Genomic DNA, 21,796 nt, shown 5'->3' on the forward strand with positions numbered 1-21,796 from the left:
GTTACCCTAGTGTTCAATGAATTCGTCTTCCAGTTTCTTTCAGCCTAGATTTGTTTTCTCACGGCCGCAGCTGCGCAGTGGGTCTGACTCTGATCACCTGCCATCATAGATGTTTTTGATGAGCAATCCGTTCACATGATGTGGTGGTAGTGGTAGGCGTAGCCTGGGCCAGCTGGCCCTGAGAAGAAAACAGCCAGGCCATGTGTAGGCTTAAAGTTACTACTAGGCTAGCTGGCCTACTATACTGTCAAATCAGAGTAGCCTTTTTTCTTTATGAAACGAACCCCTACTTTGAAATCCCCCAAACTCATACTAGACTTCTACGTGATTATTCTCAATATCACATTCCATTCCTGCTTATTTGACTGATATTTCATTCTCTCACTGCGTCGCCCTGTGACAGGGCGTCATCGATCAAAAGTGCAACAGGTCTTCTCCTGGCTTTGTTCCTGAGATGTGGCTCTTCTCTACCATGCCTCAGTCAGTGTTCTCACTGTCCATATCCCACACATAGGCTACACATTACGCAGGGAGGCATCTAAAACCATAGGAAGACCAACAACATCATCGTTTTATTCTGATATTAAAGTGAGTGACGAACAAGAAGACTGCGGAGGAGGATCACAAATAAAAGATTCAAAGCCAGAGTGACTGCATGTGCATAAATGAGTCAAATGACTGATGCTGCTGCACGCCTACTCACAATAGACTATAAGTAAATTTCAGCAAGCCCACGAAACCTTGACCTCTTCATTATTGTCCGCCTTGAACCCGAGCCCGCAGTTCATTGAAAAGCAACATTGTTTCTTTAAGATTGGACTTGCAGTCATCAGCGAGTCTGTCCATTGTTGTTGGGGGAACAGAGACGGAGTTCACATTGATATACGGGGGCCGAAGACGACTTGCGCATATTATTTATCATCGCAGTGTGCGGAGCAGCTGCAGTTGGACGCAGCGGTAGAACAAGACCCTGAACGCATACCTCCAGACATGGGTGAGTCCTCCTCCTATACTAAACATCTACCTTTTAGTTTAATTGGCTTTCTGCTTAACTTGATTGCCCACTAAATGGGCTGCTCTGTTTGTAACGTTTTCCCTCTGATGACACAGAGATATGAATCTGAGTGTGCCACTGCCAGCTGAATCAAAAGTTATGTATTTGGGTTTGGAATGGAGATCGGCTATGCTCCTCCACCCGGCATTATGAGATTTATTTCATGCTTGAGATGGCAAGGGCCACTTTCAGAGGAGCCCTGTCGCCTTTGCTTTCAGTCGCAATCTCTCTCAATTCCAAAGGGCAGCACTGACTCCGCTGTGCATTTTTGTTCGGAAAAGAAATGTGGCCTACATTTGTATTTGCCAGAGATAAAGCATGAGGCCGCTTTGAAAACGGAGTTCTTCTGCGGCTTCCAGGGCTTATTGGGTCATTACATTGAGTTAATTGGTACTAGATTGGCTGTATCTCAAGAGCATGAACAGTAGGCTACGTCAGAACTGAGTTTTATTATTTTTTGCATAATTGGCATGATTCACTAGCTTGTTTTGTCGCATTTTCGTACAGCTAAATTAATATGAAATGGATGTCCTGCTCTGCCAACACTTTTTTACATCACCTCAGTTGGCATAAGCGATTCCGATCGTGTAATGTGATTATGTAATCTGGATGACAGCCTGATCATACATTGTTATATATCAGCCTCTCTCTCACACACACACACACACACACACACACACACACACACACACACACACACACACACACGTCATACACACACACTGCCATACATATACCAACAACCAATCTGTGGGCCAACTCAAAACTGTAGGCTAATGGTACCAGCCACTACCAGTCTACATGCCACTACTGTGTGTGTGTGTGTGTGTGTGTGTGTGTGTGTGGGGGGGGGGGGTGCACATACATGTTGATGGAACACAATCACATTGTTTGTTTACATTGTTTCCCCTCCTCACCATAGAACCCCCTAATGTCACTTCTCCTGTTGCTCCCAAAAGGGGGGGGCGTGCGTGCGTGCGTGCGTGCGTGCGTGTGTGTGTGCGTGCGCAGCAGCATTGAGGTGCCAGATCTGGTCTTTGTGTGTGACATTGGTGGCCCTTGTATCCCCACGAAGCCTCCAGACAAAGACCGTTGTCTCCGCAGTCACAAAAGCAGCCTCTTTCTCTCTCTTTCTCTTTTTCACTGCGTCTCTCCTCCGTGACCTTCCCCCCTTTTCTCACACTCTGCTGCACGCTGGGCAGCCAGTGAATGGAGTCGGGGTCAGAACAGGCACATCCCCATGCCCTTGGCTCTTCTTGGCAGCCATTCAAACAGCACATGACTGGGCGAGGGGGGGGGGGGGGGGGGGCACCAAGCAAACAAGGCAGCTCTGCTCACAGCAGCCCGCTCGCTGGCTGGCTGACACACATTACTTAATAAAAGTAATGAAACGGGGGTTCTCAAAAGTTTTCATGTCAAGGACCCCCGAATCTCACTTGCCCTGATGAAGACTGAAACATGTTGGCGTTTTAAACTTTAATAATTGTTTTCATATCGGGCCCTCTCTCTTTTTTCTTTTTTTACTTTACTTTTTTTAGTGCTCGGATCGCCCCTCTTTCTTGTGCTATAATCCTGGAAGCACCATCCGTAACGAGTTGATTTATTTTTTCGACCCCAAAATGTATTTGGCCATGATGGCCCCTCCCAATCTGAATATATTTTGTGTAGATAAGATAAGATAATATAGATAAACTATTTTCTACCAATGTTCCACCCAGATGCTAGGGGCTCAAGTGTTATGCGCATGCATAAAGTGAGTGGCAAATAGAGTGGGAAATGTGAGTGTCAAAGTGAGATTAACGTTGTTTAATTCAATCAAATTTTGTTTCGATGTGTCAAGGCCAGAAAGTATTTTTTGCCACTTAGTAGGCTTCCCGCATAACTTCCGGGTATGATGGTGTCACGTGCATACCCTCTATTAGTACAGTAGTGGTTCCTTAATGGTGTCCGGAATATGAGTGGTTCTCAAAGCGGGGTTCAAGGACTCCATGGGTCCTTGAGGGGGTTCCAGGGAGTTCCCTGCAGCAAAATGAGGAATAGTTTTAATTTCACTAATATTTCACTGCCTACAAGTTAGCCCATTATTGGCTAAGAATAATTAATATTCATATCATAGGGTTACCTCCTGTACTGTATTACCACCACTTTTTTGAGGGGCACTAGCCCCTCCTATGTCCAGCTTTGAGGGTTTATTTAAACGGAATGCCATTGATAATGAATGGCCAGTTTTGAGTGTTTGTGTAAACACAAACATTATGTAAACACAAACATTGAAGACAAAAGTGAGGACGTAAATTGTGATTGGCCGGAATGAGATGATGTATGATGATGTATGATGATAAGAGCGGTCCTCACTTCACACGCGTGTGATTTTTGAGGGCCCCTTCTATAAACTTTTGTCCCCACACGTCTCAAGATTTGCCATTGACAATGAACGGAGAAATTACAGTAGGTCAAAATTCTGCTAATATGACGTAAATTAAACATCAAAACATTAAACGCCATTGACATTGAAAGGAAAATTTACGTCATATGTAAACGAGCAAATCAGCTAACCAATCACAGGCAACAGGCATTCTGATTGGCCAGTATGAGATGATGCATGATGATGATGTATGATAAGAGCGCCTCACTTTTTTTTTTACACCCTTTACATCAAGTAAAGCGTTAAAACTGATACTACGTGCGTCAGATTATTTGTGCTCACAGTGTTTTAAGGTGAGGTTTAAAAGTGAACAGAAAATAGACGCCTCTATACCTCCTAGTAGTGTATAGATTATGTTTTAGAATTCAGTACAAAGATCAAATCTAACAACAAAAATCCTAGCGATCCCTGAAACATGATCTATTCAAACGTTCTGGTCTGCGGCCTAATGCGTATCAATTTGCGAGACCTTAGTGTGAACATGTGTGAGAACCACTGATGTAGCTAGACTACAGGCTGTAGCGCCATGGTAGATGCTCCGTTAAATACTTGAAATGTCCTTGCAAAGTCATCTCATCCCTTTCCTGTCTGTTCGATTCTGGCTGCCATCTATGCAAAGTCAAGTTTATTTCTATAGACAGTTCAAAGTGTGTTACAGTACATAATAACATGGAAGGATACTCGCCAGTTTACCAAGTCGCCACGGCGAAACGTCTTCATCAATGTCTTCATCGTTATGCTAACATGCTGTCTTCATCAGTGTAGTATGTCAAACTCACAGATGTTATAGTTAATTTCCGTTATAGTTCAAGTGATCAAATTATTTTGTGCAATTAAATGGTCAGCTAGATGATGATAAAAAGGTGAGTATGTGAATACCAATGATAAGTAGGCCTGCCATTTCAGGAATTGTTTACTAATGAATTACATTGTTTCGGTACTTTGTCTAATGTTAAATAACTCTAAACAACTATCCTCTCTCTCTCTCAATGCAATTTCAATGAAGGTGAAGTAAAACTAAAATGCACTAAATCGCGGCGAGTTGGTAAACTGGCGAGTTCTCCGGATACCACATAGAAAGGCACTTTAAAGGCATGACAAGGCATGTTAAAATAAAGAATAAGAAGGGGGTGGGGAGGGTAAATTGGAAAAAAGAGGCTTGGCAAAAACATATAAAGGTCAAAATGTCTTACTTATTCTCACACTAGTATCTAATAATAAAGTCATGCTGTAAGGAGTATTGTAGTGTCTTAGAGCATTATCCTTCTGTTGAATCTCTGTTGCTCAGTATAGGAACCAACCAACCCACCTCTCTATGCATGAAACTGATTTCAACGCATGGGGCTCTAACCCAGAAAAGGAAATCCCTTTAAAATAAATCTATTTTAAGCACTGTATAGGGAACAGGGCCAAGGCAGAGATATGCATTATCCATAGTATAGTGTGTGTGTTACTGTTATCCATGACCCCGTATACACATGTTGTATGAAAATGCTCCTCTGTGTGTGACTGTGCGCGCGCATGACATTCCACGTGTTAACGGCGGTGTTGTCTAAAGTAATTAAGTACATTTACTTAAGTACTGTACTTAAGTACAATGTTGAGGTATTTGTAATTTACTTGAGTATTTCCAATTTCCAATACTTTGACTATATACTCCACTACCTTTCGGATCCAAATATATTTATTTGAAAACTTTAGTTACTACTTACTTTGTAGATTTTGATTATTTTTTACAAAACACTAGACCGGTGCCCGGCTGTCGAGCACCGAGTCGGTAACGATGGAAGTTGGAGATCCATGCCCCACCCGGCTATGCGATACCCGTTGTACCCGTGTCAGAGTACCCGTTCCACCCATCTGTCTGTGTCCCTTTTATGCCCATATATGGAGATTTCTGTATCTGTGGGAGTGGGTGTGGAGCGTGTGTGTCGAACGGTTCTCGAGTTACGTGGATTACAGACATACGTACACAAAACACAGAGACATGGTGCATTGTAGATAGATACATTAACCACTAGATTTGACTCATTTGAAAATAGCCAATGTACAAGCTCACAATGTGTCATGATGGGACACATTGTGAGCTTGTAGATCTGCTATTTTCAAAAGATTATTATACAATACATTTGAAAACATTAAACGGGACATTCTGCATAATGAGTACTTTGGTACAATAAGTACATTTTGATACCAATACTTTTGTACTTTTACTCAAGTACATTTTCAGTTCTGGGGACTTTTACTTGTAACAGAGTATTTCTATTTTCTATATTGCAGTATTGATAGTTTTACTTGAGTAAAAAATGTTAATACTTTCCCCACCACTGGGCGTTAATTGTTTGTTCACGCAGGTTGCTATGACTGCTGCATGCGGTGCCTGGGCGGGGTACCCTACTGCTCGCTGGTGGCCACCCTGCTGCTTTTCTCCGGCATCGCCCTGTTCTGCGGCTGCGGCCACCAGGCTCTCACCGAGACGGAGAGGCTGATCGAGACCTACTTCGCCCGCAACCTGCAGGACTACATCACGCTCGCCTACATGTAAGTGGACGTCGACTCGTCGCCCGCCGAGGACACCCTGCCGCGTTTTCACCCCCCGGTGCCAGTCCCAGCGAAGGCTACGAGTACTACTACTATAGCTTGTCAGTTAGTGTTTAGATTCTTTCCAACCCCCTCCATATGACCAAGGCCCCTTTTCCACCAGAATAACTTTGGTTCTAGAACTGGGTCCGGTCTAGCTTTTTGGAACCATGGTGCTTTCACAGAACCGGCGGCCATTTTTTGGTTCCAGTTCTGAACCAACTTTTCAGTGGAAATACTCTGAACTGGTTCAATATTAGGCAGGAAAAAGTAACTGAACCGGTTCAACCCTGGTGGAAAGGGTTCAATTCCCTGGCACCGACAGCAGGAGGCCATGTATTCCAGTTGTTAACTGGTCAGTGGAGGGTGGGTGGCTGGCGCTACATGCTACAGTGCTCCAATTCTGCCAAAGTGCCTTTGAGAACGAGCCACAAAGCCTCAGTGGTGCTGAGTTGTTTACTGACCTGAAGTGTAAAACATAGCTGTAGTAAACTGTACCTATGATCAGGAGGGAATAGCATACCTTTTTCACAGGTGTTACCGATGATACTAATTATTATTAATAATAATAATAATAATAATAATAATAATAATAAAGCTTTATTAAATAAAGCTTTACAAATACAAATTTTGTATAGCACCTTTTTAAGAGCAAGCACTTTGTGAAGTGCTTAACAGAAAATATATAAAAACAGCATGGATTAAAAAATACAAAATACAAGATACAAGAAATCAATAAGTCAATAAAACAATTACGGCTCTGTTCCATTTAGTATAGTGGTTCTCAAACCTTTGAATTTCAAGGACCCCCATAACTCTGAGAGTGTAGGGTCCATTTGGTTCCATTTGTACACTCAGAGTTACAGACCCATACTAGGGGCCATTTGGAACCCCCTCAAGGACACTTTTGAGACCCACTGGTGTAGCAGAGTGTTTCCAGTGAGCATGCACCCTGACTCTGTTTGACCAGAATGGAACAGAGCCTTCATTAGTATCATCGGTAACCCCTGCTGTGAAGGAAGTAGGGAAGGGACCCGGAAGTAGGACAAGTTATTCTGTGTGCATTAGAGCCCATTGACAAATGATTTACTGTATTTGATCACGTTTGTTGTTCTTCCACCTACTCGCTCACCAGCATCCAGTATTTCCAGTACGTCATCTACGGCCTGGCGTCCTTCTTCTTCCTGTACTGCATCATGCTGCTGGCCGAGGGCTTCTACACCACCAGCGCCACCCGGCACACCTTCGGAGAGTTCCGGAGCACGGCGTGTGGTCGCTGTCTCAGCTCCTCGGTAAGAAGAACGTGGGAGAAGTTGCTCCGTGTCGCGTTACTGTGGGCCGGTGCCGAACTCCAACACTAACGAGGCATTTAGACAAGATTAGGAATGCAGATTATATTTGGGGACAGCTGGCTCGCGCTCTCTATGAGAAAAGATGGGAGAAATTAAGGTTGAGTTTGATTGTTGGTGAAGATGTCGAAGCACAATTATTATCATCAAGAAGAGATTAGGGCAAAGAATGTGATTGTGACGGGCGGCGTGTGGGCCGTCAAGAGGGAGCGTGCTGGACTGAATAAAGGCTCCTACTATGTGAGTCAGAGCAGATGTGATGCCCTGGCATTTCATTCCTCTCTGTGTGTGTACAGTTCATCGTGGTGACGTACATACTGGCCGTACTGTGGCTGCTGGTGTTCGCCTTCGCCGCCCTGCCCGTCTATTTCTTCTACAACATGGACGCCACCTGCCGCACCGTCGACGACCTGACGGAGACGCCAGCCAGCATCAACCAGCTCTGCGTCGATGCCAGGCAATACGGTAAAAAGGCAGGGGTGGGCAACTTTGATGATGGAGAGGGCCATTATATCGCCACACTCACTCCAGAGGGCCACTATATTTCCACACTCACTCCAGAGGGCCACAATATCGCCACACTCACTCCAGAGGGCCAATATATCTCCACACTCAATCCAGAGGGCCAATATATCTCCACACTCAATCCAGAGGGCCAATATATCTCCACACTCATTCCAGAGGGCCAATATATCTCCACACTCAATCCAGAGGGCCAATATATCTCCACACTCATTCCAGAGGGCCAATATATCTCCACACTCATTCCAGAGGGCCAATATATCTCCACACTCATTCCAGAGGGCCAATATATCTCCACACTCATTCCAGAGGGCCAATATATCTCCACACTCATTCCAGAGGGCCAATATATCTCCACACTCATTCCAGAGGGCCAATATATCTCCACACTCATTCCAGAGGACCACATCGCATGTAGTGTCTGGCAGAAACCTCTTATCATGCATATTTTTCTCGTAAATGAATGCCCTACCTCATGTTACACAAAAGACAAAACATTGTAATACTAGTAATTAAGCTACTAATATAGTCTGAAGTAATTTACACAGGGTCATGTTTCCATACTTAATAATAATTGTAATAGCTGAAATCAATAATATATCAGTATTCAGATATTGCCTGCATAAAGTGAAGGTGGGGGTCGCATGTGGCCCCCGGCCAGTTACCCATGTATGTGGTAAAGGATGAACTATTGTTTATTTTTATCCATGAATCAAACGGCATCTTTCTTTCTTCCTACATCAATGGAAAATGAGACGTGGTTCAATCATGTATGCCTCTAAAGGAACTAGCTGGTCTTTGTCATATCAAAAACGCAGCCTGCGCTCTCGAAGGAAAATGAAAGGGTTCGGGATCATCACATGAAGAAGCAAACTTGTTAGCGCGGGAAGGGATTCCTCCTCCTCGCTAAGAGTGCCTTCTTCATGCGAATCAGATGTATTCAGTTTTCAGTTCAGCTTGTCTGTGATCATCCACTTAATCCTGCCATTACACAAAGGTCACGATGCAACATTACGCTGTTTAACACCAGCGTAATGTGTAGAAAATTGTTAGATGGACTAATTTTGAGACCTTTCCCCCTTAATGACATGCCCAAAACGGGGATGCCAGGGTTCATGTTGTTAAGAGATGGAGATTATAAGTGGTGACTTTTTTTTTTTTTTACAGGACTACTGCCTTGGAACGCAGTGCCAGGGAAAGCTTGTGGAATGACCCTGTCCACAATCTGCAAGACCAGAGAGGTGAGTAGGAAGTTCTGACATCAACCTAACCCTAAGCCAAGCGGTCGTCTTTGCTGTCACTGACTCTTGAATCTCTTTCCCCGTACAGTACCGAATGACCTACGACCTGTATGTTGCTGCATTCGCCGGCGCGGGCGTCACTTTGCTGGCACTGGTGAGTGACTCTGGCTTTTGGCCCGGGGCCAGTGTGGCCACTGGCTCAGCAGCACCGCTCCGGGGTACAATGGTGTTGTGGCCCGTGTGACCGAGTGACGTTCAATGTGTGGGCGGAGAGGCATCTCCGGCCTGCATTGCTGATGAGCTCCGCACCATCGGTCTCTGTTCCTCGTCTCAGCTGATGCAAACAGCTTAGGGGGCCGTGTCCACACAACGTTTTTTTTTAGCTGCCAATGCCTTCATGCCAGTGCCTTTCTATCATGCATATAGACTCAAGTCTGACATCAATATCGGTAGAGGGCGCGAATCCACAGGTGCATGTACTTTTTATTTGCATGTAATCCCCATAGGGGGATTTTAGATAGCCTCATATAAGAACTGTGTTTGAAAATTAAACATGTCATCCCGGCCGTTTCACTCAAATGGATATGAAGAATCAACTGACTGAGAGAAAAAGCTTTTTTAAGCATTTTCACTGCTGCTGAATTAGTGACATTTTCTCTAGAAACAGACTGTATCATATATGAGTGACTGACTGTCGCAAACGATACAGAGACACCTCCCTGACAATAACTCAGAGACAGTTTGTTTATTTTTGGACCACAATGCTTATATGAAACGATTTTAAGATGACCCCATGTTATTCTCCATAGAGAAATTACTTCCATGAACCAGGGGATGAGCGAGTGACGTCAGGACTTCTGCGCTCCTATAGGATAAAAAACGCAGGAGCGCTCCTCTTCCATGGTGTTTTATAACGCTTCAAGCTGAAAATGGTTCAAGTTTTGGAGAGGAGCGCTGCTCATCGATGTCACGTTTGATCCTCCTGGCCTGTGTCTGTCAACACGGTCATTTAGGTTTTGGGCCTGACTTTGAACTTTGAATAGCACAACCCTGAGAAGTCTGTATTTACCATCATTTCAGCTAGGCGGTTTGCGCTAATAACGCAGATGACATTAACCGCTTTCTCTGGACGAGCCCTATTATTAATAACTCCTGGTGGTTCTCCAGCCAGGTGGATGTTGTGGCCATTAGACCTTCACGCTCTATTACAAAAGCCGTTGTATGGAAAGAATCTGATGTCTAAATTGATATTAGTGGACAAATTGTCTTATTTACTGTCTTGTTTTCTACATCTCTCTCTCTCTCTCTCTCCATAGCTGACCTATATCGTGTCGACCACCTATAACTTTGCAGTGCTGCGAATTCTGGGCAGAAAGGGCGTAGGGGCACGGTGTTAGGCTCAGCAGCTTCCTGTTCACTGCGTCCGTCACTACTGCACATCAAACACACAGGGACCCAAAGGGACAACAACACCACCACTTCCTGTTTACTGTCTTTCCTGTGCTGTTGACTTTTATCATCACCATACTCTCCCTTTTCCCCACAAGATTGCCCTTTAACTTTCTATTTTCTTAGCACAGTTTGTTTAGTTTTTGTGGAACGATGTTGAAATACCAAGATTACCACATGTTTGTTTTTATTTTACAGTATTTTCATGGTGTGCTGCTTTTGGGCCTTTGGCTTTTTTTTTTACCAAACTCTTTGTAAATATGAGGTTAGTATATATTTGAGCTTTCTATCAGTCCAAACAAACATAACAGTCTCCTAACAAAATAACACAGGTGGGGCGTTAAAAACAACCAATTTATTTTTGAAACTCATGCACAGCTCGAGGCATTTGAGGGCGGATGCAGGGAGGGAGGGAGGGAGGGGGGGTTGGGTGGGATTATGATCACCATGGCTACCATCCCTCACATCTGGTTGCTATGGTGGCAGACAGCCGTGCTTTTGCAGTGTCACTCTGACCTCAGGACTATTTCTCACGGGCATGAGAAAAGCCTCAACAATGGAGACAATTGCGGGGGGAAGGGGGGGGAAGCTGTCCCAGGGGTCATATCGCATGTCAAGGGAGAAGGACAAAGAGGGTGTAAGACTCCTCAAAAGGTTCAATACAAACCTTCTGTGACAGCAGCCCTCCCCCCAAATAAACAACAAACAAAACCATGCATACTGCTTCATGACGACTAAAACCACTTTCGCCTTGGTGTCCTTGTTTTGGGCATGTCATTCTATGCGAAAATCGGTTGAAAATAGAAGACCTGCAAGGCCATGACGCATCGCATCGACGCGTTGTGAGTTTACCCATGAGCTAGATTCAGTGGTTAAAGTGAGCCTCAGATTGAGAGGGATGAATTTTTATATTAGTTTCTAATTGGTTTCTTTCTGACAAAGGGGACTTCCTTGTTTAATTAGTTTATATTGATCTAGAATGATCTGAAATTGGTTCTCTCATAATTCAGAGATGGCAAAAGTGGTCCTTATCTAGCAGCCTCGTGTTAATTGACCTAAAAGCCACAAGTGCAATGTGACTCCCCCTGCTGTTGCATGCATGGCTGCGCTTCGCTAACAGAGATAGGGCTGCTCTGTTTTGTCTAATTCTCTTTAGGAATTTTTTGTGGTAGTTATTGTATAACACTTTTAAAAAAAACTTTATGTAGATAAAAATGTACTAACAATTGTACACATTTCAGTGTTACTAACAAAAGCTCTTGCGACATACTAAGTAGATTATTCAATTTGGTGAAAACCTCACCCTGCAGCGAGGGTCGGTGTCTGTGAAATGCCGGTTGGCAGCGTGTTAAGCATTTTTAAATGCGTTTGATAAATCGTTGATACTAAAAAGATTGATCTTTGTTGGTATTTATGCTGTGCCTCCAGATATCTGCAGTCTTTTTTGTTTGTTTTGTTTTGCTTGTGTGTATTCTGTGCCAGCGTGGGTGCCTGTGTATTGGCACGGTGTTAATAAACAGAAATGCCATCTCTGGCTCAGAGCCATGTGTTTGGGGGACTTGGTATTGTGCAGTGGTGGAAGAAGTACTTTTTTTTTATTACTAAAGTAGCAATACTACATTATAAAAAATTACAGGACTCAACATTTTACTTGAGTAAGATTACAAATGTAATTGCAGTACCAAAAGTAAAAGCGCTCGAATGTTTGAAATTGTTCAAACATTTTCAAAGGTAGCAGATCTACGTGCTACAGCTACCCCCAGTGGAGTAGAAGTAGAAAGTAATGACTCTTTACTCAAAGTACAGTAAAAGTACCACGAATACTTCAGCAAATGTGCTTGGTTACTTCCCACCACTGGTGCTGTGCAGTCTCTCCTTTTCTTTTCTCGTCCAACAGGTGCACAGTTGCCTTCAGCTGGCAGCCGGCCAGGTGCACCTGAAGGAACGGAGGCAGCGGGCATTCAAGGAGCACAGGAAGGTCTGGGAGCAAGGAGGAGGGACCCTCTGCTCTCCCTACCCGGCCTACCCTGTGCCCCACTACTACCTGACTACTCCTCCTCCGAAGCTCTCACTCGCTCTCCTGAACCCTTGTCACCCTCCGTCTTGAGTCCGAAGAAACGGGACTGAGTTTGAGAGCCATTCAAATGCGGCCAGTGTTATTGCTTTGAGCACAGTAGTATAGTGCACTGCTTCTCAATGTCGGCTCTATGGACCACCAGCAGTCCAAGTGGACCCTTACAGGTGGAACTCTTGAGTTGGTTATCCAAATGATTTGGTTCTATTTGTGCACTCTGAAAGGTCCACCTAGACCCCTGGTGGTCCCCGAACCCTATTTTGAAAGTGGTATGTATAGTATATGTTTGTTGTGCACCAGTTATTCATTTCATTTTTCCGTTGACCATTTTTTTAATTGTCTTCTGATGTGAAGTTGTAGGATTATCCCAAGGCAGTTAGGAACTTTTGTCTCCTGTTTGTTTATTTTAGTTTTTTAATTAAGCCCCATGAATATTATTAGAGCTTTCTTCCCAAAATACTGTGCTGTATTTGAGATGTTTCCAGAGAATTTCCTTTCCTCCGTTGTTAGCTAGTATCTACTCAAAGTCAAACCATATCAGAGGACACAGACTGATGTTGTACAATATCCGCAAAGACTTTGTCATTACCATTCTGAGTAAACTTTTTTTTCCTTTATAGGCCCGATTGGTCAAATAAAGACCGTGTTAGCAAAAGTGTTCTATGAAGTCATGCTGTTGTAACTTAGCACAAAACCCACACACATTTGGTACGTTGCATGTTTTATTTGTCGTACAGTATTGATACACCGGTCTGTAAACGCAACCAAGTCTTATCCTCCGTAGTGCAAAACGAGGAAAGAAAGATCCATATGGGATCAATAACAGATAATAAAGGGATGCAGCTTTCCTCTCGTACCACTTGAAGCACAATGATCAGGGGGAACACACGGGTGGGTTACTGTGTTAGGGTCAGTTTATAGTTTTATACAGCATTCACTAAATAAATGCCCTTTGTAAATGTATAAGCCATTAGAGTGATTAGGCCAAAGTATGTAGGTTTTTTTTTCTTACATTCTTTGAAATTAGTGAGACAAACATTTGTCTAAAACAAATCTGACATTGTGATTTGGTTAAAGTCAGATTAGAGAGCAACAAAGGTTATCGAAAAGACATAGCTTATTGTACAGATTCTCAGGCATCATGTTAACATGACAAATGCTTTAAAGCTACATCTTCGACAGCAAGGAAACAAAAGTAGTAGTCTGTATGACATGTTAAAATTAACACATAAGATCAACGTTCAGCCCTCATTTTCCCTCCAGATGAATGCAGGCGAACAGCCATTTCCTGTTCAAATGCCCAGCTGAGTTCACAGTTATCAGATCCTTACAATGTGGGTACCTCGACTCAAAACACTTTATGAAAACCATTCATAGGAACACTTGAGTATGGACCCAATAAGGCCACTCTAAAATGGCCTTGAAGAACCAGAATTATAAGAACCAGAATACAAGTAACTGAAAGCGGTTGCTTCCACTTTCACAGTGAAGTCCTAATGAATACAATTCAATTTCAAAAGGCAGATATAATCTGACCTCACTCTTCGAGATCATATGAGACTAAAAACTAAAGTATGAACACATCCGTAAACACAACGAATAGAAATAGGGGGACACGGTCCAAGTACAGTTTTATCTCAAGAGGGTTTAAGTGGTTAATAATACCAGTCTGAGGTGTCGCACATCGGGACTACCTCTTTCCCAGATATTTCTGCCTGGTGGGCGTGGTTATATGCCTAACCCTAACCTTACAAACACTATGCCTAACCTTAACCTCACAGAATAACCTCAAAACCACGGCCGTTGGGTAGGAAGTTCTGGGAAAGAGCGAGTCTCGTCACACATCAGCCATGTTAGAATCCTGAAGCCTTCAGGGTCTTTACAGCAGTGACCTCCAGCCTACACTCCTACAGCAGTAAAAGCTAGGGACAAAAGTCAAGTGTTCCTGTGGCACTTTAGCGCCTATGTAAATCTGTATGATAAAGATAAGTAGTACCAGTCGTTGACCTGAATGCTCCCCAGCATACAGTACAGGGTATTTTTATTATAGTAATGCTCACTGCCTTGTTTGTTTTACTGACCTGCACATGGACACGGAGGAAATGGAACAAACAGTCCACATGTTAAGGTATAATTGTATTAGGACTCTGGCCATTTCCATACAAATGAGACCGAATGAGCTCTAGGCAGTAGGCAACGGATCGTACACGGCATAATGTAACCGTTAAATATTAAAGCAGAGAAAACAGGCAAAGCTTGAGAACTGGAATGGAGACATCTGGCCAAAAGGAGTTAGAAGGACAAACTGACGGGAATATGAATGTGCCATGAAGTTCATCATAAAATAAAATAAACACACCTCCGCTTTAATATTAATAACACTTTAAAAAGAGCAGACTTGCCTGATCAGATGCTGAAAAAGCAAAGTAAATGTCTGACCTCAAACAATAGCAGACAATAAAAGCCACCTGTAGGAATACAGATGCATTGTAATTTGTAGAAGACAGGCGATATGCTTCACAAGCAACAACAGGCCTCAATATATTATTATTGGTTAATAATTTTAACCACTTTCAACCTGGCCTGTTTTGGGCATGACATATGCAAACATTTTCAAAAACAGCTGATCTACAAGCGTGTTGCAAATGTGACGCGTTTGTTGTGAGCTTGTAGATCTTTTTACGCAACGCCATCGTACCAACGAAACATAAGACAGAGCTCCAAGTGGTTAATTGATTGTGAATCAGTAGTAAACAGGCCCCCTCTGATAAGTACCGTACCTAGGTAGGTTGAGTGAAACAGCAATGGCCCAATACTGCAGGTCTCGTGTGAGCTCTAACTCTACGGGTGAAACTCATTCTCCGGAGCAGCTGGGTGGCAATAAACACTTAATGAGCAAACGAATAAGAGGACCACCACAGCAGTTTGTACCAGCCACACCATCGTGACAGCTCACAATTCCTATCCCTTTTAACAGGCAAAAAGTACCACTGCCGCCATCTTCCCTTTCACGTACCACAAATTGTTTATCGTCTCGCCGGTGCCTCCTTGATGTGCGTTCGCCATTACACTGATGCAGTCAGCTCTTAAGGAGCTCAACGCCTGATGGGAACAGGAACTTATACGCGTCACTTACGGGCAGTGTTTGTGGGCCTGTATTGGATTCCATTAGCCCTACGGCCATGGCTGACAGATTCACTATGAGATAAATTAATGGCGTGCTTAGAGTACCGCCGAAACACTACAAGAATCAGGCAGCTCGGCAGTTAAAACAGTACGAGGACTAGGCTTTCTGTGCTACAAGTGTACTGTGCTCTTAAGAGAGATGACTGGGGCACCGTGGACAATATTCTCTGGTCCACGAGGTTAAATGGGACATTAAAATTACTTGAGGACATTTTAATAACACTCCCGCCCACACACACATACACACACAGACAGACAAGAGCTTAAGCTGGCAAAAAAAGAGTAACCATTTTCTTGTGCAACACTGCTGGAAGCAGTTAAAGAAGTGAAACCGAGTGAGTGCCTGTTCCGTGCGGCGTACCGGGCCACGGCCGTGTCCATAATCCGACCATCTCATCACCGGCGGACCATGTGACAACAGTCACAACACCACCGTTTAAAATCCACAACGTGGTTCAGTCCAGGGATTCTGTTCTCAGCAGCTCGTACCAAAAGAAGACACCAAACCCTCAGCAGGCTCGTGCAGCCGCCACAGCTCGGCATCGACCAGAAATGACACCGCAGATCCCCCCCCACCACCGGGGCCAATCAGCAGCAGTAGAGTTCTCAAATTCCGTCCCGAAAGCAACCATATCCGATGTAGGGCCGGAACCAAAATATATAATTAGTCGGGCCGAGCCTCGGGTTCTGTTAAAAAAAATCTATCCTCCAAAATTAAATTTCAACTGCCCCTAGTGGCCTAACGGTGAGGCTGACGGAAATGCAAGTTGGATGTGTTGGATGCAGCGCAAAGTAACTTTACTCAGGTATCTAGTTTGTCGCCATCCGACCTTCCTAGCCTGTGTTATTAAAGTAAATCGGCGAATGTGGCCGTTTGGTTATGGCCAATATCTCTGGAACGGAAGGTCCAATCTGCTCAGTTAAAAGCTTGTTGGATGCGTGACTTTGAGGACATTAAGCGCATAATGACATTTGGGGTTTTTCGGCCTAAAAGTATGGTAATTGTTTGGGCCGGGCCTTAATTTTCAGGCCCGTTGAGAACCCTAATCAGCAGCAGGACGAGCGGGAGGGTTTGCGGTTGCCGTGGAGGTCGATGGTGCTGCTGAGCAGCGCATGGTCCATCTGGTCCTCGGCGGCCAGCACCTCACGGACGGCCGCCTCGAAGGCCGCCGTCACGTTGGTGTCGTCCTTGGCACTGGTCTCGAAGTAGGGACAGCAGCCGCTCTCCTCGCACCAGGCGCGCGCCTCCTCTGCACCCACCTCGCGCTCCTCCTCCCCCATGTCCACCTTGTTGCCCAGCACCACGAAGGGGAAGCGCTCGGGGTCCTTGACGTCCGAGTAGAACATGAACTCCTTCTTCCAGCAGCCCAGGTTCTGGAAGCTCTGCAGGTCGTCCACGGCGAAGGTGAGCAGGCAGCAGTCTGCGCCGCGGTAGAAGGGCGTGCGGAGCGACTTGAAGCGCTCCTGGCCCGCCGTGTCCCAGATCTGCAGCGTGACCAGCCGCCCGTCCACCTGTAGGGTTGTTGCCGTCGGGACATTTTTAGTTGACGTTTAATTTATCGTACGAATAATTGCGGTTAGCGATTTAATTGTGTTTTTAACATTGAACATAAATAAAAATGTAGGAATCTTTGAATTTTAAGCTTTTCTAAACAAAAGATTGGCTAAAATGACATCGATGCTTTCCTGGTTTTAATGGGTTAAGGAAAAATAACTGCAATTACCTAAAAAAGAATTGCGATCGCCTGTGGATTACATAATAACTGACGGGTTCTACTGGTCGGCCTACCTCCAGGTCGCGGTTGAGGAACTCCACGCCAATGGTGTGGAAGGACTGCGAGTCGAAGCGGTCGGTGACGTAGCGGTTCATCAGGGACGACTTCCCCACGCCGCCGTCACCCAGTAGAATGACCTTCAGCAGGAGGCTCTTCCCGCTCATCACTGCCCACCCGTCAAACTGCCGTCCCGCTACCGCACCGCCCGCTGGGTTTACCCACCGCTGGGACCACGCACCCCCGCCTACACCCCCCCAAGCGGCTGACCAACCACGGTCAATTCAACCTGGAGGAAACAAAATGAGAGACAGAAAGGAGAGAGAATGAAAGAAACGCACAGGCTGACTTAGAGAAATAGGCACCATTCACGGGAGGGCAATTCAAATTTGAAGTTTGCACCCTGCGGCTTAAAAAGGGCTTTATTTGTTAACATTTTGACTACCGGTATAACAATTCTGAAGAAGACCGTTTTAGTCGACTAGGAGCCTTTACACCACAGTGTGCAGACTTTAATTTTGAATTGACTAAGACTCAAGAGAAATAAGTTCAAACCCATTGTATGGGCTGTATGTAAATGTAGGATATTTCAAATAAGGTAAAAAAATAAAAGGCATATATAGTATGGATTGTATACATTTTTGGAAATCTGTGTTTGACCAGATAAACCTGCCCCGCCCCCACATATCCCATACCGAAGTCTGTGACATCAGGGGTGGAAGTGGAAGATCTATTTATCAATTTATCTCCCCCAAGCTCTGTGTAATAAAGAGACGCGTCTTATTGTTATTGCACAAATAATGGATTACATTTTACAGTTAACAGCAGTAAAAAGTAAAACTAGGGTTCCAGAATATATTTGGTTTTGATTGCCATATGTACATTAATACCGGTAGGTAGGCCAATATCAGTCAGTACAGTAGCTATAGTATGTACACTTGTGATGTCATTACTTTGCACTGCAGTTCCATTCTGCTACCTGTACAGTCAACTTTTCGGAACTTCTTATTTTTAAGCCACCCTCTGTAACTTTCCTGTTTTATCCCGGATTCGAACTCAGGCCCCTGCCTTGCGCAAGTGCTGACATAATAGAGCCTGCCTGCATGCTCACATACGACCACTACAATTGTATGTTACATTGTATTAACACATGCATACAGATTGGACAAAACAACACTGTAAAACAATGTAATGACCAAATATGATATTGTTGTCTAGATATGGACTTGTAAATATCTGTAAATAAGTTGTCCCTTTTCTGTTGCACTAACTTTTGTGTGTAGGGGGGTATTCTTTAAATAATAACAAACCTGCCTTGATAATGCTTGGTAATGCTTCACTAGATTCAGGGACATTCTGCTGATAGGGGTGAACGAACAACCAAGACCCTTGCTCATTGGCTGGCAAGCTGTGGATCGGGCTAGATAAGTAGGTGATAGTTCCCTATAGTATCACTATGATCATCTATTCTAGATCTAGACATGGTGGCTTGACTGGCTTCCCCACTTCCCATATTTTGGACTGATCATCAACCCATTTTGTCAGTCAGGTTTTGTGTAATATACAGAACAGTATAATACTAACATTCCTTCAAAATAAAAAGGAAATGATCAAGACAATGATATTCAAGGATGAGTCCTGGACCATAGAGTTAAATATAAGGTCTAGACTGGAGTCTGGACCACAAGCTCAGTTTAGGAGGAGACAGACACCCCACTGCGCATGGGCCCAACACAAACGTACTTGCTAGTCTTGCTTGTTACAATTAACAATTAACCTTATTTGTTATTAACACAAATCAGGTAATTGACAAAATCCACATATCTAGCGAGGAAGTCGGAATTTAAAATGCTTAGTCTTAGTTTATTTCCATGTTTATTTTTCTTTTAACTTGATTTTCTAGCTACGTGAATCAGCAATGCTGTTTTATAGTCTTTAGCTAATAGCAAACAAGCTGCGAGTCTGTTTAACTGTTGACATCTCTGCTGCTCTGCAGCTAGCATCATGCGCTGCAGCGCTAGCATCACCAGCTACCGAATAAGCGGTTAACTTAACAAACAACAGCAAAACAAACATTCGCCTGAGCAAGCACTGCAATTATAGTTCCATTAAAGCTGTGTGATGTAAAGATTTGCTTCATTTGTTTGTTCTTTACCAATAGTTGGTTGTTGTTGCGTGGCTTCAGTTTCCCTGCATCTTCTGACTGACGGTCCACCGACAGTGTTGCCAGATTGTGTGAGAAACAAGCAGCCAGGTCTACGAAAACAAGCCCAAAAGAAGCGAGACATATTTACCTTTTCAAATAGCCTATGCATTCCAAGCATTCGTTTTGCCAAAAAACGTGCTGACATCATCACATTTGTGATGACTGTCGGCTATGACCGTGTTTTTGTGCAAAAGTAATGCTTGGAATGGATTCAGCATCACACATCACCATATACTCTATGCACATCACATGCTACTTAAAGCATGATGACATTTAGATTTTTCTTTCCAGGTTGTTAATGGTATGGTGGCCGCCACCGGCAGTTTCTACATGCTGGGGACCAAGTCACCCAACATTTCTAAAATAAAACTTTGGTTTACTCAACATGCCTGCGGGCAGAATGTGAACATTCTGTGAACATTCTGGCATGGGTTCACATTCTGGCAAGTGGACTATGGGGCACACTGGCATAAAATGTTTTCAGATGGGGGTCAGCATAAAAATATAATAATAATTTGGGGGTCCTTGACTTAAAAATCAAACACTGGTTTAAACAACATTACGAATCAAGCCCAATCAAACCGCAACCCTCAACTACAAATATTTACAGGAGCCCTCGTACAAGGTTTCTTCGACTATGCATTCACCTCTTGGTACCACAGCACCTCAAAGGCCCTTAAAACAAGGCTCCAGACCTCCCAAAACAAACTGGTCAGGCTCCTACTTGGCCTCATCCCCCGAACCCACCTCACCCCTGCCCACTTTGACAGGCTGGAATGGCTTAGGGTCGACGACAGAGTACAGCATCTTGCAATGGGTCTGGTCCACAAGATTCACTACACCACCAAGATACCCATGTACCTGTCTAGATACTTCCTTAATGTTAACGAAGTCCACACCCACAACACCAGAGGGAGTGCAACAAACCATGTACAACCCAGATTCGGCACAAACAAGGGACTAAATTATTTTCGCTCCTATGCCACCAAAATGCCCTACCAACAGTCATTAAGACATGCGAATCCCTTGACTCCTTCAAAACCGCTCTCATAGGGCACCTACGGACGGCTGCAATTCGAAACTGGCCCCCGTAAAATCGGAATCCTCCTCACTGTATATGTTTCTTTTCCCTTTTGACCTCCTTTATGATGAATTCCTCTTCTGTTCTTTGGCTATATAGAAGTGTCTATTTGTATGTCTCTAAATACAAGGTGGACCCTCTTGTAAACAAGTGTAATGCTTTATTGGGTCGTCCACTCACAGTTAACAGTCTTTGTATTGAGTTGTGCTTGAAATGTACTGTAATTCTGCAAACTGTTAATACTTCAATGCAATCAATCAATCAATCAATCAATACAACTTTACAGATAAACAAGCCCAAAGTCGCTTAGAATAAGCGGACATGGCAACACTGTCCATCGCCCGAGGCTGCCCATCCCATGGCGGGGAGGGATGGTCGCGCTGTGATTGGCTTAGACTGGGAGCAATTTGCTTTGCCGGTAGCGGATCCTGTCTAGAGCGGATTCGGAAACAGTAAAGTGTGCTTGTATGTGTGTTTTGAAATGGACCGGATACGCTTTGGGAGTAGGCGGGCTTTAGACTGGTTAAACGTCAAAAGTGCTTCTTCAGGTACTGCGGAAAGCCTGGTGACGCAAGGTTATAATTATAATGGCTACTTAGTTGATAAACTTATTTGACAATTTGTGTTACGTTTGTTCATTTTTTACTTATTTATAATGCATATGTGTTGTTTATACGTTATAAGGCTGGAGTAAAATACTATCTATATATCTATCTATCTATCTATCTCTTACACATTTAAATAACGTGTCTCCTTCCTTGTATTCATGTATTCAATAAATACGCACACGCACACGCACAACACACACACACACACACACACACACACACACACACACACACACACACACACACACA

General features: G+C 44.0%; 2 protein-coding genes across 5 annotated transcripts; one reads left to right on the forward strand and one right to left on the reverse strand.

Moving 5' to 3' along the window:
- Positions 1 to 13: 13 nt before the first annotated feature.
- plp1a (proteolipid protein 1a) lies at positions 14 to 13,803 on the forward strand. 4 transcript variants are annotated; one of them, XM_079512797.1, is made up of 7 exons: positions 14 to 994; positions 5,834 to 6,020; positions 7,195 to 7,351; positions 7,705 to 7,873; positions 9,098 to 9,171; positions 9,260 to 9,325; positions 9,981 to 10,998. In XM_079512797.1, the coding sequence occupies exons 1-7, from the start codon at positions 991 to 993 to the stop codon at positions 10,083 to 10,085; spliced, it is 762 nt and encodes a 253-aa protein (XP_079368923.1). In that variant the 5' UTR covers positions 14 to 990; the 3' UTR covers positions 10,086 to 10,998. The 4 variants fall into 4 exon arrangements, with proteins under 4 accessions (XP_079368923.1, XP_079368922.1, XP_079368925.1 ...); XM_079512796.1 differs by lacking the exon at positions 9,981 to 10,998 and adding an exon at positions 12,518 to 13,803 and having other exon boundaries at positions 15 to 994; XM_079512799.1 differs by having other exon boundaries at positions 16 to 994; positions 10,488 to 10,998.
- Positions 13,804 to 14,701: 898 nt separating this feature from the next.
- Positions 14,702 to 19,920, reverse strand: rab9b (RAB9B, member RAS oncogene family). The gene is made up of 3 exons (XM_079512829.1): positions 19,808 to 19,920; positions 17,670 to 17,941; positions 14,702 to 17,392 (listed from the first exon to the last, which is right to left on the reverse strand). The coding sequence occupies exons 2-3, from the start codon at positions 17,817 to 17,819 to the stop codon at positions 16,928 to 16,930; spliced, it is 615 nt and encodes a 204-aa protein (XP_079368955.1). The 5' UTR covers positions 17,820 to 17,941; positions 19,808 to 19,920; the 3' UTR covers positions 14,702 to 16,927.
- Positions 19,921 to 21,796: the final 1,876 nt, after the last annotated feature.

The sequence above is a fragment of the Electrona antarctica genome (genome assembly GCF_951216825.1).
Source record: "Electrona antarctica genome assembly, chromosome: 1".
NCBI classification, from domain to species: domain Eukaryota; kingdom Metazoa; phylum Chordata; class Actinopteri; order Myctophiformes; family Myctophidae; genus Electrona; species Electrona antarctica.